This window comes from Pteropus vampyrus, unplaced genomic scaffold (genome assembly GCF_000151845.1).
Source record: "Pteropus vampyrus isolate Shadow unplaced genomic scaffold, Pvam_2.0 Scaffold185, whole genome shotgun sequence".
Classification (NCBI taxonomy): domain Eukaryota; kingdom Metazoa; phylum Chordata; class Mammalia; order Chiroptera; family Pteropodidae; genus Pteropus; species Pteropus vampyrus.
Genome location: NW_011888966.1, coordinates 244,567 through 258,765, shown reverse-complemented (window position 1 = coordinate 258,765; position 14,199 = coordinate 244,567). Strand labels below are relative to the sequence as shown.

Here is a 14,199-nt window from a genome sequence, read left to right as displayed (position 1 = left end):
GTCCGAGGCCTTAGTGCCTCCCTTAGTGCCGACTTGGACACACTTCATTGTCCAGGGGATTTGGAGATTTCAGGATCCTGAGATTCAGTGTGTGTTTGTTTTTATTGTTTCTAAAGTGGCTTGTAAAGAATTAGAATAATCCTTTGGGGATTTGGGGCAGGAAGCAGTGTAAAGTAATAAAATGAGCTTAGTATCCTGGCCCCTAAGTTAGGCCATCTGGGCTAGAGCCAGTTCTTGCCATCACGGGACTTTGGACAAATCCTGGCACTTCTGTGTTTCTGCTTCCTCACCTGTGAAATGGGTACATTTATAGTTTCCGACTCAAAAGTAGTTGTGAGGACTAAATGAGATAGTACAGGCAGAGTCCCTGGTAGATAAATGAGTGGTAGCTATTATTACTAACTCAGCCAGGGTGCTTTGCCTGACGTCCAGAGACTTGAAGAGTTAACTAGTTACTTTTGTCTACTGGTAATGTGCATGTGTTTTGGCGGCAGTTCATGGTAGGATAACTACTTTTATTATTAGTGGGGTAATGTAATCCAAATACAGGACTTAAAAAGCAACCATGATGGAGAAAAATCAAGTTATCAGATTTCCACCTGGTCTTTGATTTATAGTCAAAAGTTAGAATTTTAAGGAAGCTCCATTAATCGGTTAGGACTAGAACTTAAGTTGTATTAATCATTTTATTTAGTGATTTTTTTCCCCCACTAATTAATTTAGATTCTTGAATACAGCCTTCAAGGGGATTTTAACGTTTTTAGATTCTTTGCCAGAAAGCAAAGATTGTAAAGATATGAGGAGAGGTATTAGAAGGATACGAGGTGGCTTATTTAGGGTACCAGAGCCTTGGTAAAAGGTCTGAACCCATAAAATCAAGTGGGTGTACTTCTTTGCCTCTTCTTAGCTTCACGTTGTTTTTCTGGCCATCTTTGGTGTTCCTCAGCTTGTAGATGCATTATTCTAATCTTCTGTCTTCACATGGGCACCTTCTCTCTGTGCATATCCGTCTCTGTGTCCAAATTTCCCTTTTTATGAGGATGTCAGTCATATCGAATGAAGGCCCACTCTAATGGCCTCATTTTAATTTGATCACCTCAATAAAGACCCTATTTCCAACTAAGGTCACATGCTAAGGTACTGAGGGTGAAGATTTTAACATCCCTTTTCAATCCAAAATAGCAACTTAAACAAAAAAGGGATTTATTGGAAATATATGAGATGGTTTATTAAATTGAAAGAAGAGCTAAAGAATACGGAACTAAAGGAGCAAGAGCATGGCTTCGCAAAGATCTAAGGAACAGGAAGCTGCCGCGGGGATAGAGAGACCTCTGCTGACTTTCCCATCTTTATGTCACTCTGCATAATGTTCCGAATCCCAGGAGAAAGCCAAGGTGACTCCTTGGCTGGGAATGTCAGAGTCCCATCATTTGCTTTTCCCAGCACCACTACAACAATAGGCAAGAGATAATTCCCTAAAGATTTGGGATGCTGTTACCAAGAGAAAGGAAGAAGGATGCTAAATGGACAAACCAAATGTCTAATTGAGGCCCTCTAGCAGGAAATGAGGAAGGGAGCAAAATTTAGGGCGGAGGGAAGGCTATATTTTCACATACTTAATTCATCAACTTAATAAACCTCTCATGATTATTAGTATAACAATTCAGAAAAATTCGCCACTCTGATATAACTTGCCCTTCTTCTAAGTCAAGAGCATGGAGGGGATTCCAGCTAATTGTGATTCTTCCTATTACAGAGTTGTCTTCAGTTAGATTTGACTACCATGTCAGTTTCATAGATAGAAAAAATGAGTTCCTGAATAATCTCCTCTTCCATTCTGTGGCCTGGTGTTTCCCGCATCGTGTTCCAGATGCTCCTTGATGCCTTAGAAGGAAAAGTATAATCTCCCGAAGCACCCGCTTCTCCTGCTCCAACCCTGGGCTCTCCTTCTCATTCCACCCTCTCCCAATCCATCCCACCACCACCTCCTCAAAAAATGTAGCCATTGTTATATTAGTTATGCTTTGAATTAAGAAAAGAAAAGAAGAGGTGGGGAAAATTAACAAAGCGAATTACATAAAATGAGGGGTATAAGGAGGTGGCTCATCATTAAATGGTATAAAATCTTAAAGAATAGAATTAGCTTCCAGGCTGTCTTTTTCCATTTAGCCTTTAGTTTCTTCCAAAGACAAATAGCTGATAGACCTACTGTGGTATTTCGCCTGTTGTCAAATTCCATGAACTGCCTGGGCATGAAAGTGGTCATCTCCAAGGCTGGAATCACATGCGAGGAGCAGTCTGCAGGTTAGAGACTTGGACATTGAATGGGGCAGGTTGCATCTCTATTTGGAGGTTAGAAGAAAGCCAGTACCTTTGGCAGAACATGGACTCAAAAAGGGATGAACAGTGAGTCTCATCAGGAAGAACAGATCCTGATAAATGGGGATGAAGTGGTCTCTACCAGTAAGTAGGAAATGACAAAACAGGAAATATTTGAAATTTTACATTGTCGGCATCAGGGAAACAATGAAATCATCCAGCCCAGAAGTAACACATGTCAATTCTTTTCAAGACTCATTGACCAGACCAGTCACTTGTCCCTACCAAACCACAAGGAGGTCAGGAAGTGCCTGTGCCCAGAAGGAGGAACTAGGCATACTTAGTAAGCAGCAGTGATGACTTCCACTTGTCCAAATGCAAATTTTAGGCCTCTCCTCAACAGGCTCTGATTCAGGAGATCCTAGGAAACCTGCATTTTAAGTAGGCCTCCTCAGGTGAGTCTGAGGCAGAGGAACAGGGTGGACCACGATTTAAGGAACATTTAGTCTAGGCAGGTGATCGAGAGAATGGGAACAAATCTGAGATACAGTTGTCAGAGCTCAGATGTTGGGCCAAACCTGGGTCACCTCACGCTGTTATCAAAGAGGACCACAGATGCTTAGACACCGAGGCCCAAGGGACTGGACAGAAGCTCCTAAAATGCCCAGGCATAAGGGTAGTGACGGAAGTGTGCCTGGGACAGAGCAGTCCCTTGGGTATGTGTCGAGTGCCTCAGGCACTGGGAGAAGAAAAGGGATGTGGGGCTGACTCCAGGCAGTGATTCTCAGATGTGATCTAAGGTTTATATTTATAGTCAAAGAAACTTATTGGCCGATAACACACTTTATTAAATAATTGCTTTCGTCTTTCCTCTGTTCTTTTCTCACTTCTCTTCCTCTTCTCCTCCCTCTCTGTCCCCCATTATTTTCTCTTCTCTTCCTTCCTTATTTTTATTCTCTATTTCCCCTTCCATTTTTTTCTCTCCCAATATTTCCCTTTCTTATCTCCTTTCTTCTCCTAACTCCTTTTCCCCGTTCTCTCTCGTTCATTATTCTCCTCTCCTTCTCCCTCTCATTCTTCTTCTCCCATGGCACCCACCCTCCTATTCTCTCTCTCCAGGTACTATGCCATCTGCTGCCAGCCTTTGGTGTATAGGAACAAGATGACCCCTCTGCGAATCGCATTAATGCTGGGAGGCTGCTGGGTTATCCCCATGTTTATCTCTTTTCTCCCTATAATGCAAGGCTGGAATAACATTGGCATAGTTGATTTGGTGAGTAGACCCCATGCAGACCCCACTGGTTACTGGGATTCTAAATAAACTTGGTGTGCTTGGGATTCTACATAAACAGTATCAGGTTTAGGTGGTTAGTCTAAGACAGAATCTGATAGTGGTCTGAGTCACAATACCAACACGAAACTCAGCTAGCACTTTTCAGTGCTTACTGTCTGACAGAAAGGATGCTGAATACCTATAATCCTGATCACATCCTTTGCTTATTTCATCCAGATGAGAAAAGTCAGGCTCAGAAAGGTAAACTAATATGCCCAGTAATATGCCTAGTAAATAGCAGAATAGGTGTTCAAAGCTTAGCATTCAGACTCCAGAGCCTGAGGTCAGTGATGTCCCCCAAGAGGCTTTCATCCTATTTCATGCTGAGAATCTGTGAGGCTTTCAGTGACCCACAGAAAACATGTCATGTGAGTGGAGGCTTTTGGAGAATGAAGAGAGCCCTGGGCCAGGAGTTGAGGGATGAACCCTGAACCCGACCCTCTCATTGACCCACTTCCTAAAGGGCTGCGATGAGAAGATTCATTGGTCCTCAGTGGAGAATAGTGGTCCTGGGTGGAGAAAAACAGCATGTGGCACATGTGCCAGGCATTGACCAACCCCGTCTTGATGATCTTTAAGAGTTGTCCAGCTCTGACTTACCAAACGTATAATGAAGATCAACAGCTCTGGTCTGTATTCATTAGCAGGAATATATATTCCAATATATATCCCCTAAGGAAGTTGTCAGGTGGTCACTTTAAAGTTGATCCCGGGATCACATTGAGGTAGGAAGGGAAATGGAGAGGAGAGTCTGAGAGTGAGCTCCGGCCCAACAGAACCATTTAGAGTAGGAGCTGCCCCTTCTTCTCTCCACCCCATTCCTAGCCCCTAATCGTGCCTTGTTCTTTGTCCAGGTAAGGATATCCCAACCAAGGCTGGGCCAGGATTTGCATGTGGTATGTCAGCACGAGAGTTCCTGGGGTTTCTGAAAGCATTGCTGGGGACAAAGGAGTGAAGTAAAAGGGATCCGGAAAAAGGGGACTGTACGGATATTTTCTTGAATCCCATCCTTTCAAACTTCAGTTTAATCATTCTTGGGGGAAATGAGATTTAAACTTCCAACAATCAATAGAATAATAATAATTATGGCCAACAAATGTGGAACACTTATTGTGTGCTGAGCTCCATGTTAACTTAATCATTATTCCTGTGACCCTTACTCAGGTCTCACAACAAGGCTATGAAGTAGATCCTATTATTGTCCTCAGGAAACTGAGGATCATAAAGGTTGAGTTATAAGCTAAAGTCACACTGGTAGGGAGCGGTGGTGACTCTATCTAAGCCCAGGCTTACTGGGCTCCAGAGTCTGTGCTCTTACTGTGTGTGCTAAATTTACACTTTAATGGAGAAAATCTTTGGAAGCATCAGAACTTTTAATAAAGACACAGCGCTCTTACTTTCTGATGGAGAATTCCCAAGAGAAATAACCTAAGGAATTTTTGTCCATTTTTGAGAGTGAGATAGAGACATCCATCTCCTATTTACTTTGTGGAACTAGGGGATAAGGCATCTGCTAACTATCAACACGCCTAGTATTTGCTCCATGATGTTTGATTGCATTTCATATTTTTCTACTCACTTGCACATTGAATCTGCCTAGTGAGAAGCTAGCACAACCCACATGTTCACAGTACACATACAGTTGATTCTTGTTATTTGGAGTAATTAGATTCTGTAAAGTTGCGCAAACATCAAATTAGCAAATATGAAATCTTTGCTCCTAGGAGAAATACAGGGTGAGGTTCTTCCAAGTCTCTGGTCACAATATTTTCATCAATTAATCAATATATGATTATGCTGCTTGTAAGAGAGGCCCATGAAATATAAGGTGACAGAAAGGTTAAAAATAAAATAATAGAAAAATGTAATATGCAAATGCTAATCAAAAGAAAGCTGGTGTAGCTGTACTATTATCAGTGATAAAATAAGTTTAAGGCCAGTAATATTACTTGAGATAAAGAGAGATATTTCATAATGATAAAATGTCAATTCAATAGGAAGATATACTATAACCTTATACTATAAAACGATACTAAATTAAAAGATACTATATAAATGAGGAATTGTATGACATATGTGTGTATCATATATATTTTTTATTCATATCTTTATTCATGTGTATATTCACACTGGATCAAAAAGCCTCAGGAAGGGAAGTATCATTTCATTACTTAGCTCTCTTCGGCCAAGGGCTGTTTCTAGAGAAGGCTGATAACTAAGAGCTGTCAGTATGCAGGGTTTCTAGTTGGGAGAAAAGTCTTTCAGTCCTTAAAAAGGATCTAGTGCCTCACAATATCCAGTATGAGTGAGGAATATAATGCAATCAATGTGTAGTTCGCTGTGTTAATACAAGAAAGAAGGGAAAACCCACATGATAATCTTTATTACTGCCAAAAATGTATCGACAAAATTCAATATTCATTTATGATTTTAAAAAATTCTCATCAAACTAAGAAGAGAAGAGAACTTTCTTAATTAAATAGAAAGCGATGATAAAAACCTTATGAGGATCAGACTTAATAGTAAAATATTGAAAACTTGCCTGCTAAAAGTGGGAAAGTAATAATGGTGTTCACTCTTAACACTTTTATTCAAAATTATACTGGAGGACTTATCAAGTTCAATAATGCTAGAAAAAATGTTATTAAGATTGGAAAGGAAGAAATGAAATCGTCATTATTTGCAGATCACATGAGTATTCATAAAGAAAATTCCAAAGAACCTAGAGATGAAATATTAGTAACTGATTTAACAAAGTTGCTGAATACATAGCCAATAAATGAAAAAATTTCAGAGTTCTACATACTAGCAACAAACAATTAGGATTAAGAATTTTAACATGGTACCATTTGTAATAGAATAAAAAGTCTTTAAAAATACTTAGGAGTAAATCTAATAAATGATATGCCAGACATTCATACACATAAAAAAAATAAAACATTACTGAAATAAATTATAAAAGACTTCATAATGATAAAGGATTAGCATGTTTGTGAGTGAGAAGTCAGCATTGTAGAGAAATGATAAACTAATTCTATGGGAAATGCTGGGATATTTGAATGGCCGAAACAGTCTCGAAGAAAACAAGCCACAGTTCGAAGCCTTTTGCTACTAGATCTGTTGTATAGAAGCAGACAGGGAAGGCAGGAGATGCAGAACTCCACACCTGGTTGGGTAGAGTGATTTTGTCCTTCTTGTATCTCTATTCTGCTTGGGACTTCGGCCTCTTGTGGACAGATGAGCCCTCTGAGTCCTAGGATATGATCAGATCATATTCCTTTTCTACCAGCAAGGTTCTAGGTGCTGTAGGTTTATAAAAAAATAGTAAAGCTCTACTGATAAACCTTCTTTCTTTCATTTTTCCTTTATGCTTTTCTTTTATTCTTTCTTCCTTTTCTTTCCCCATCCCCTCCCTTTCTTTCTACCTTTCCATTTCTATTTTTCTTTTTTATCCTTCTTCTTTTCTTACTATTTTCCTCATTCCTCTCCTACTTTTTCTTCTTCATATTTTTCTCCCCTTTCTCTCTCCCTTCCTCATTTCCTCTCTCCCTCCAACTCTCAGATAGAAAAAAGGAAGTTCCACCAGAATTCTAACTCTACGTACTGTGTCTTCATGGTCAACAAGCCCTACGCCATCACCTGTTCTGTGGTGGCCTTCTACATCCCATTTCTCCTCATGGTGCTGGCCTATTATCGCATCTATGTCACAGCTAAGGAGCATGCCCACCAGATTCAGATGTTACAACGGGCAGGAGCCCCCGCGGAGGTCAGACCCCAGCCAGCAGACCAGCATAGCACTCATCGCATGAGGACAGAGACCAAAGCAGCCAAAACCCTGTGTGTCATCATGGGTTGCTTCTGCCTCTGCTGGGCTCCGTTTTTTGTCACCAATATTGTGGATCCATTCATAGATTACACTGTCCCTGGGCAGGTGTGGACCGCTTTCCTCTGGCTCGGCTATATCAATTCTGGATTGAACCCCTTCCTCTACGCCTTCTTGAATAAGTCTTTTAGACGTGCCTTCCTCATCATCCTCTGCTGTGATGATGAACGCTACCGAAGACCTTCCATTTTGGGCCAGACTGTCCCCTGTTCAACCACAACCATTAATGGATCCACACATGTGTTAAGGTGAGTGCCTAGGGCTTTGATAGATTTTATTGGCATGACTCAGAAAACTGAGTAACTCTCCAGTTTTCTGTTTCCATAGGGGATACTCTTAAAAACCTCTGCGGTGATTGCAAAGATTAAAGAAAATCTACCATCTGGTCATGGAATAGAGAGTAGTGGGTAAGGACTCGGGCTCTGGGGAGACTGACTGACATTGAAATCCAGTCTCCACAATTCTGTGACCTTGGGCAAGTCATTTAACCATTCTGAACCCTATTCTCATTTTTTAAAAAAATGAGATCATAATTACCATATCTACATCACAGGGTTTCTGTGAGCATCAAATTAGCTAATGTATGTAGAGCACATGGTGCGGAGCCTGACATCTAGTAGGCACTTAGTAAATATCATCTACTATTTTTGAGCTTTAAGGTAAAATAGACTTTATTTTGACTCTTGGCATCACTACTAACCATTTGTATAATCTCTCTTGGTTTTACTTTCTTCAATTATAGAAAAATGATGAGAATGCTAATATCCATCTCATAGGGCTCTTGTAACAATCAGAGATGATGTGTTTATATAAAATCTGACATAGTAAACACTCATAATACTACTAATAATGTTATTAACATTAGTAGGAGTAGGAGTGATAGCATACTGCCTAATACTCTAAGATGGCCATAAAATAATATGATAAACTGAAATAAGTAGAATGACAAATATGCAATAGTAATGCCATGCGATAAATGATATATTGGAGGTATGGACAATCTAGAATGGGGATATGAGTATGAAACAAGCTGATTTGGCTTAAGGAAATCAGGGAGGGCTTCACAGAACAGCATTTTACAAGAATTTGAGAGTTGGAGAATAACTCAAGGAAGCCATTCCAGGCAGAGATGAAATATGAAAGAACGTGGGAAGGTCAAGTGGTTTACCCAACGTCACATAGGTTGATGGAGGTGAGAGTGACTTTGGTGTTGAATGTTCAGTGACTAGTCATGATTCTTCTTTCCAAACCTTGAGAATTTTCTGGCAGCCCTGGTCTAGAGTTCTCAGCTGTGAAAAGCCATGGGCAATAAGTACACTCATCCTGTAGCAAAGATGAACTGTCACCGACATTTTTTTCCTTTGCTCTGAGATGCACAGGAATTTCTGAAGAGCAGCTCCTTCTTTGAAACAAGCATTTGATTTTTCTGACGATGACAGTATTCAGCTATTCTGGCAGCTGAGAATTGGGGAATTTTCATTTGCATGTGGAAGAAAATAGGAATTGCTGTAAAGTAGAAACACTTCGCCTCAGGGACTGCTCAGAAGCATGGATTCAATTTGCTGTTACCAGTGTGGGCAGACTTGTAGCTAAAGCCTAGTATGGTGTTGAAATTCCAGCTAGTGGAAGGGCCTCCAAGGATACCCCTATAGACTGACATTTTTAATTATTATGTCTTAGCAAGTGTCATAGAAAGGATCCAACATTAAAGTGTGTATACAAGAACTTCTGTGTGGGTGCCAGATAGTTTTTAGCTATTTAAGCTAGCAGTTGCCTGAGTATAGACTGTTGATAACTTAGAGCGTTTGCTCTAGCAGTGCATGTGCTAACTCAATTGTTTAGATCTGGGTGACCTTTTCCCCTAGGAACAGTCAAAGAAAGAATTTGAGAGGTTTCTAGGGCAGTCCAAGGAACCTTGTTTTGCTAATACTGTACTGTTTTACAAACCCTGCTGTTTCTGGAAATCTGCAGTGTGATTGCAAAGCAGAGATAGTAGTCAAGAGGTGACTTACGGATATATTTTCTTGCATTTCTTCATGAGGTCATGAAAAGTGCAGGAAGTTGGTTTGAGGTACTTTTCCATGGGGGTGAGGACTCTTATAAGAGTGGGGGCAGCCTATCCAGAGAAGTTAAGACTATTTGAAACCCGAATCCACTAGAGTGTAGGCCTGGCCAGGAGAAGAATCCTGCCTGTTTTAGCCACTGCTACATCCCAGTAGCCAATCTATTGGCTGATGGATAGTAGGAACTTAGCTTCTTGATGAATAAATTAACAAGTCATACAATTAATTGTGCAGATCAATTATAATAACAGCACAACTTAAGAAAAATTTACGTTTTTCCTAAAAATCCCACAAGCAGCATATCCACAAATTTAGATGAATTCAAGAAATATAAACCTAAACAATCAATAGTAAAAAAAGCTTTTGTCCTGCTGTTCCTACTCCTAGCCTCTATTTTTCTTGGCATTTGTGCTGCTCGAGACTGTAGAAGTCCTTATTTAACACCTATAACACCAAATTTCTTAAGGGCAGAAACTATGGCTTGCTTTTATTCATGCATCATATGCTTCCTTGCATACTGTCTGCAAAACAGTGGATAATCAAATGATCAATACATTTTTTGCTGATGAAATATCTTCACTATTATCTTCAGATTAATGAAAGATTAAGACACTGAAAATTGAAAATTATTTGATTTTTTAAAAAATTATTTCCTGAGACTCTAAAAAGTATAGAGGACTTAGTCTGCAACCCAAGAATCACACTGGGGAGAGCCAGGTCATGACAACACTCTGAAATTGTGGGGCCTTTTTCTCTTAAAGTTTTTTTGAGAGAATGGAATTTCACTTTTCCAGGTTGAATTAAAAACAGACCAGTCTGGCCTCAGTGGTTTAGAATAATACACTCTCATGCTTGGTTGTATCCTATGGCCCTTGGACTTATCTAACATTTTGTCATTAAGCAAGCAGACGGGTAGCCAATGAAGTAAAATATGCTTTTGCAAGACATTCTTAGAGGGCTTTGATCACTCAGATTGTACTAACTAACGTGCATAGTAGTAGAGAGATGCAGCTGTGAATGGTTGTTTCTGTTGGATCAGTGTCTTCTTTGGGATACCCAGCCCACAATCAAAGTAAAAGTGAAAATATCATTTGGTTGGCTGATGAATAGTTCGTCTAGATATATAGGTTACATAACCTTTTAAAAATAGTTTCCAGACATGAATTATTGTCATATAAATGTTTTTTTGGAGGCAGTTTTAATATTTATACATATGTATACTAGAAAGAAGCATAATGCCAATATGTGGACAGTGGATTCTAACAGGTTCATCATGTGCATGAACTGATTCTTAGTGAATTTAGAGCCAGCTTCTCTCTCCTTTCACACCCTTAACCTGATTCTTTTGCTGTTTTCTTCATCCACCAATATCTCTCTTAGTCTTATAGGAGCAACTTTTCCCACTCTAGAAAACTCACACCAAACATAATGGAGGAGAAAGGAAGAAATAACTATGAGAAAACACTGGCTACTTTTCTGCTCAAGTCAGGAATAAGACAAGGATGCCTTGTCACTTCTGTTCAGCATTGTACATGCAAAATCCAAATGACTGAAAAAAAAGAAATATGAGGTATGAAAATTGGAGGAAAAGAGTAAATCTGCCACTGTTTATGAACAATATGATCATCTATTAGGAAAATCCTCTATAAACTAAAAACTAAGCTATTTCACAAGGAAGTTCACACATTAGCTGCTAGACTCCTACATCCTAAAAATAACCAATTAGAATGAGAATTAAGAAAAACGCTACTGTCCACAGAAGCAATAACTAAAGTTACTTTAAAAATGTAGGAGAAAAGTGTAAGACATTTATTGAAGGAAACTTTAAAACTTTCCAGAAAGAAAAAAGCAGGGGTATAGGGATTCACTGTGAACCCAGATGAGACTGCTGTAAAACCCACATTTCATTTTGAAGTTATAAGAAACTCTTCAGAAGTCCAGGTTTGCAGATTCTGGAACCTGATTTATTAGGTTCTGAGCTCTGATTTACAGTTACCTTGTGCAGAGCATCTATCTAACGTGTCAGGCACGGTGTATGAGGTAGTAGACGTAAAGATGAATAAGCTTTGGTGTCTTACTGATCTCAGAGCCTAATGAGGAAAGAGACACATAGCAAATAAGGGGGTATAGTATGTATCACTGGAGTTGTGCACAGGTTTAACAGTGGCTGATCACTTGTCATCAACAGTTTCCTCAATATCACTGATAACCATCCAACATCTACTTCAATTCCTGCAATGAGAGAATCTTACTACTTAATGAGGCTTCTCAATGGTTGGGCAGCTCTAGAGTTGAAAAGTCTCCCTTATATTGAGTTGAAGTTTTCATCGCTATGACTTCTACCTACTGGCCATAATTCTGCCATGAGCAAGATAAATCCAGCTACGTCTTTTTTTTTTATTGGTATCACCCTTTCTGTACAGTTTAGCTCTGTGTCCCTTCTGAGGCTTTTCTTTTACAATCTAAATGTCCCAGTTTTTTTCATTACTCTCCATATGTTACTGTTGAAGGTTTGAAGAACATAATCACATCCTTTTATTTGTAGCCTTTATTTGTCTTGATCATTTTTTCTTTCAAAGTATGGTCACTCACATTAGAATCATCTGGGAGCTTAGAAAAAACATAAAATCTTGAGTGCCATTCACTAAATTGGGGAAGATGAGGGAAAATGGCATTTTTAACAAGATGACTCTTATGCGTATTAAACTTTGAGAACCATCGTGAATTGGAACGGTCCAATGTTTGCTGACATTGATCATACTTCAGGGTTAAGACACATATTATAATTCTTTGGTTCTTTTAGAGTCTCTCAAAGAATAATAATTTCATCTGGCAGTAAAATATGAGAGAAAATTCTTTTGGAAGCTTACATCATCATCTCAGTCATTCTTCAAGTCAAGTGACTTTCCCCATTTGGGAGGCATAGTGCAACCATATAGACTATGGCCACATGGGTGACTGGTGATAGGAACAAGCCATATTGATTTGTCTTGGAGTTCTTTAGGGGTTTGACTCTGGAGTTCTTTGTCCTTTGGATAAATGCCAAGGATCTGGCCAGCCATGTCCACTGCTGTAACCTCAGAGCCTAGTAAAGTACCTGGACCATTGTGAGGCTTGACAAGGGGATAGAGGAATGCTTCTGTCTGTTGTCCGGTGACTTAGCTTCTCTTCTGTTTAACCGTCTTTTTAAAGATTAGCCTGTAAGATCCAAGGCAGAATAGGGACTAGGGTGCTGATAGTAACCTTAGAACAGAGATTTTCTTTACGTGAATCCACTGACGATTCCGGTTTTGGCTTCTTGGTTAAATAATCTCTGTCCTGCTTATCTCACTACTTCATTGTGGAAATCAAAAGAGATAATGGATGTGAAATCACTTTGCTAACTGCAAAGCTCTGTTCTCATGGGAGAGATAATTATGTTACAAGAACAGACTATTTATAAGTTAGGTAACACAAGCAGAGATTGCATGCAAAGCTTAGCTTTGGGAATGAGTGTCTCTACTCTCATGCCAAGCTTCGATCTCTTCCTTGCTCAAACCTAGAACACTCACCTAGTTCCTGAGAAGGCCAAGAACTCTTGCAAGCACTTTCTTAAGACCTTGTCTATTTAACTTGGCTGTTGGCTACCACCCTCTGTTATCTATCTGCAATCTCCGATAAACAGGTTTTCCATCGAGTTGGAGACTCCTAGAGTGTGCTGTCCTATAGGGCAACCACTAACTACATTCCAAGTGCTCAGTAGCCACGTGTTTTGAGTGGCTACCTGATTAGAGAGCACAAATGTAGAATATTTCCATCACCATAAAAACTTCTATTGGACAAAACAGCTCTGGAGCCATGCGAGACTTCTCTCTGGAAGGAGGCATTATATGCTCTCCCTCATACTAACTCCTGTCAACCAAAGCTCAATAATAAATAAACCAATTCTAGTGGTTGTGTTATGTAAGTAAGTCTTTGACATTTCTATGCCTAATTAGTACATTCAGATTTATAGATGGAATGGATAAAGGAAGAAAATACGAAGATGGAGAAAACTTGGGAGTGAGTTAGAGGCAGCGAGAATAAGGTTCCCACACACACAAAAAATAATAGAAGAAAAAAATTCTTCCAGGTTATTGCCCTTTGTTTCCTTTATGAATAACAATAATCAGAATTTATAATTGTATTTATTTTTTGTTTTCTTGTTTATTATCTGTCTCCCCAGTCAGTCAATAATGAGAGTAGATAAGGTGTCCATTTTATTTAGAAAAGATCCCCGGGATGTAGCACATTGCTCAGTTAATTATACTTATTGGTTGAACGAACGGATGCTTTTATTAGACCCTATTGTTTACCTGGACAGTGTATACTCAAGTTTTCACCATTTAAAAAATATTTATTAATTTTTAATATTTATTGACTATTTAGGAATAGTTGTTTTTTCACTGTGAAAACATTGCCCACTTTCAGTTTCAACATGCCAGAATTCCCCTTTTAAATAAAGGTTTTCACACTGTAGATTGGAAGATTACCTGTGGATGAAGAAATAATTTAGGTTTGATTTATTTTGGATCCTTACAGGATTCTGCTAATGTTAGAAAGTTGTTTGACATTTAAAAGCC

At 39.2% G+C, this 14,199-nt stretch overlaps 1 protein-coding gene across 5 annotated transcripts in view; it reads left to right on the top strand.

Annotated features, from left to right (window-relative positions):
• The window catches only part of HTR4 (5-hydroxytryptamine receptor 4), a 139,929-nt gene that overhangs the window by 85,700 nt on the left and 40,030 nt on the right, over window positions 1–14,199 (top strand). For all 5 annotated transcript variants that reach the window (XM_011371122.1, XM_011371123.1, XM_011371124.1 and 2 more), the window contains 2 exons: window positions 3,439–3,592; window positions 7,215–7,783. In XM_011371122.1, the coding sequence (XP_011369424.1) occupies window positions 3,439–3,592; window positions 7,215–7,783 (723 nt within the window). The remainder of the gene's footprint in view (window positions 1–3,438; window positions 3,593–7,214; window positions 7,784–14,199) is intronic.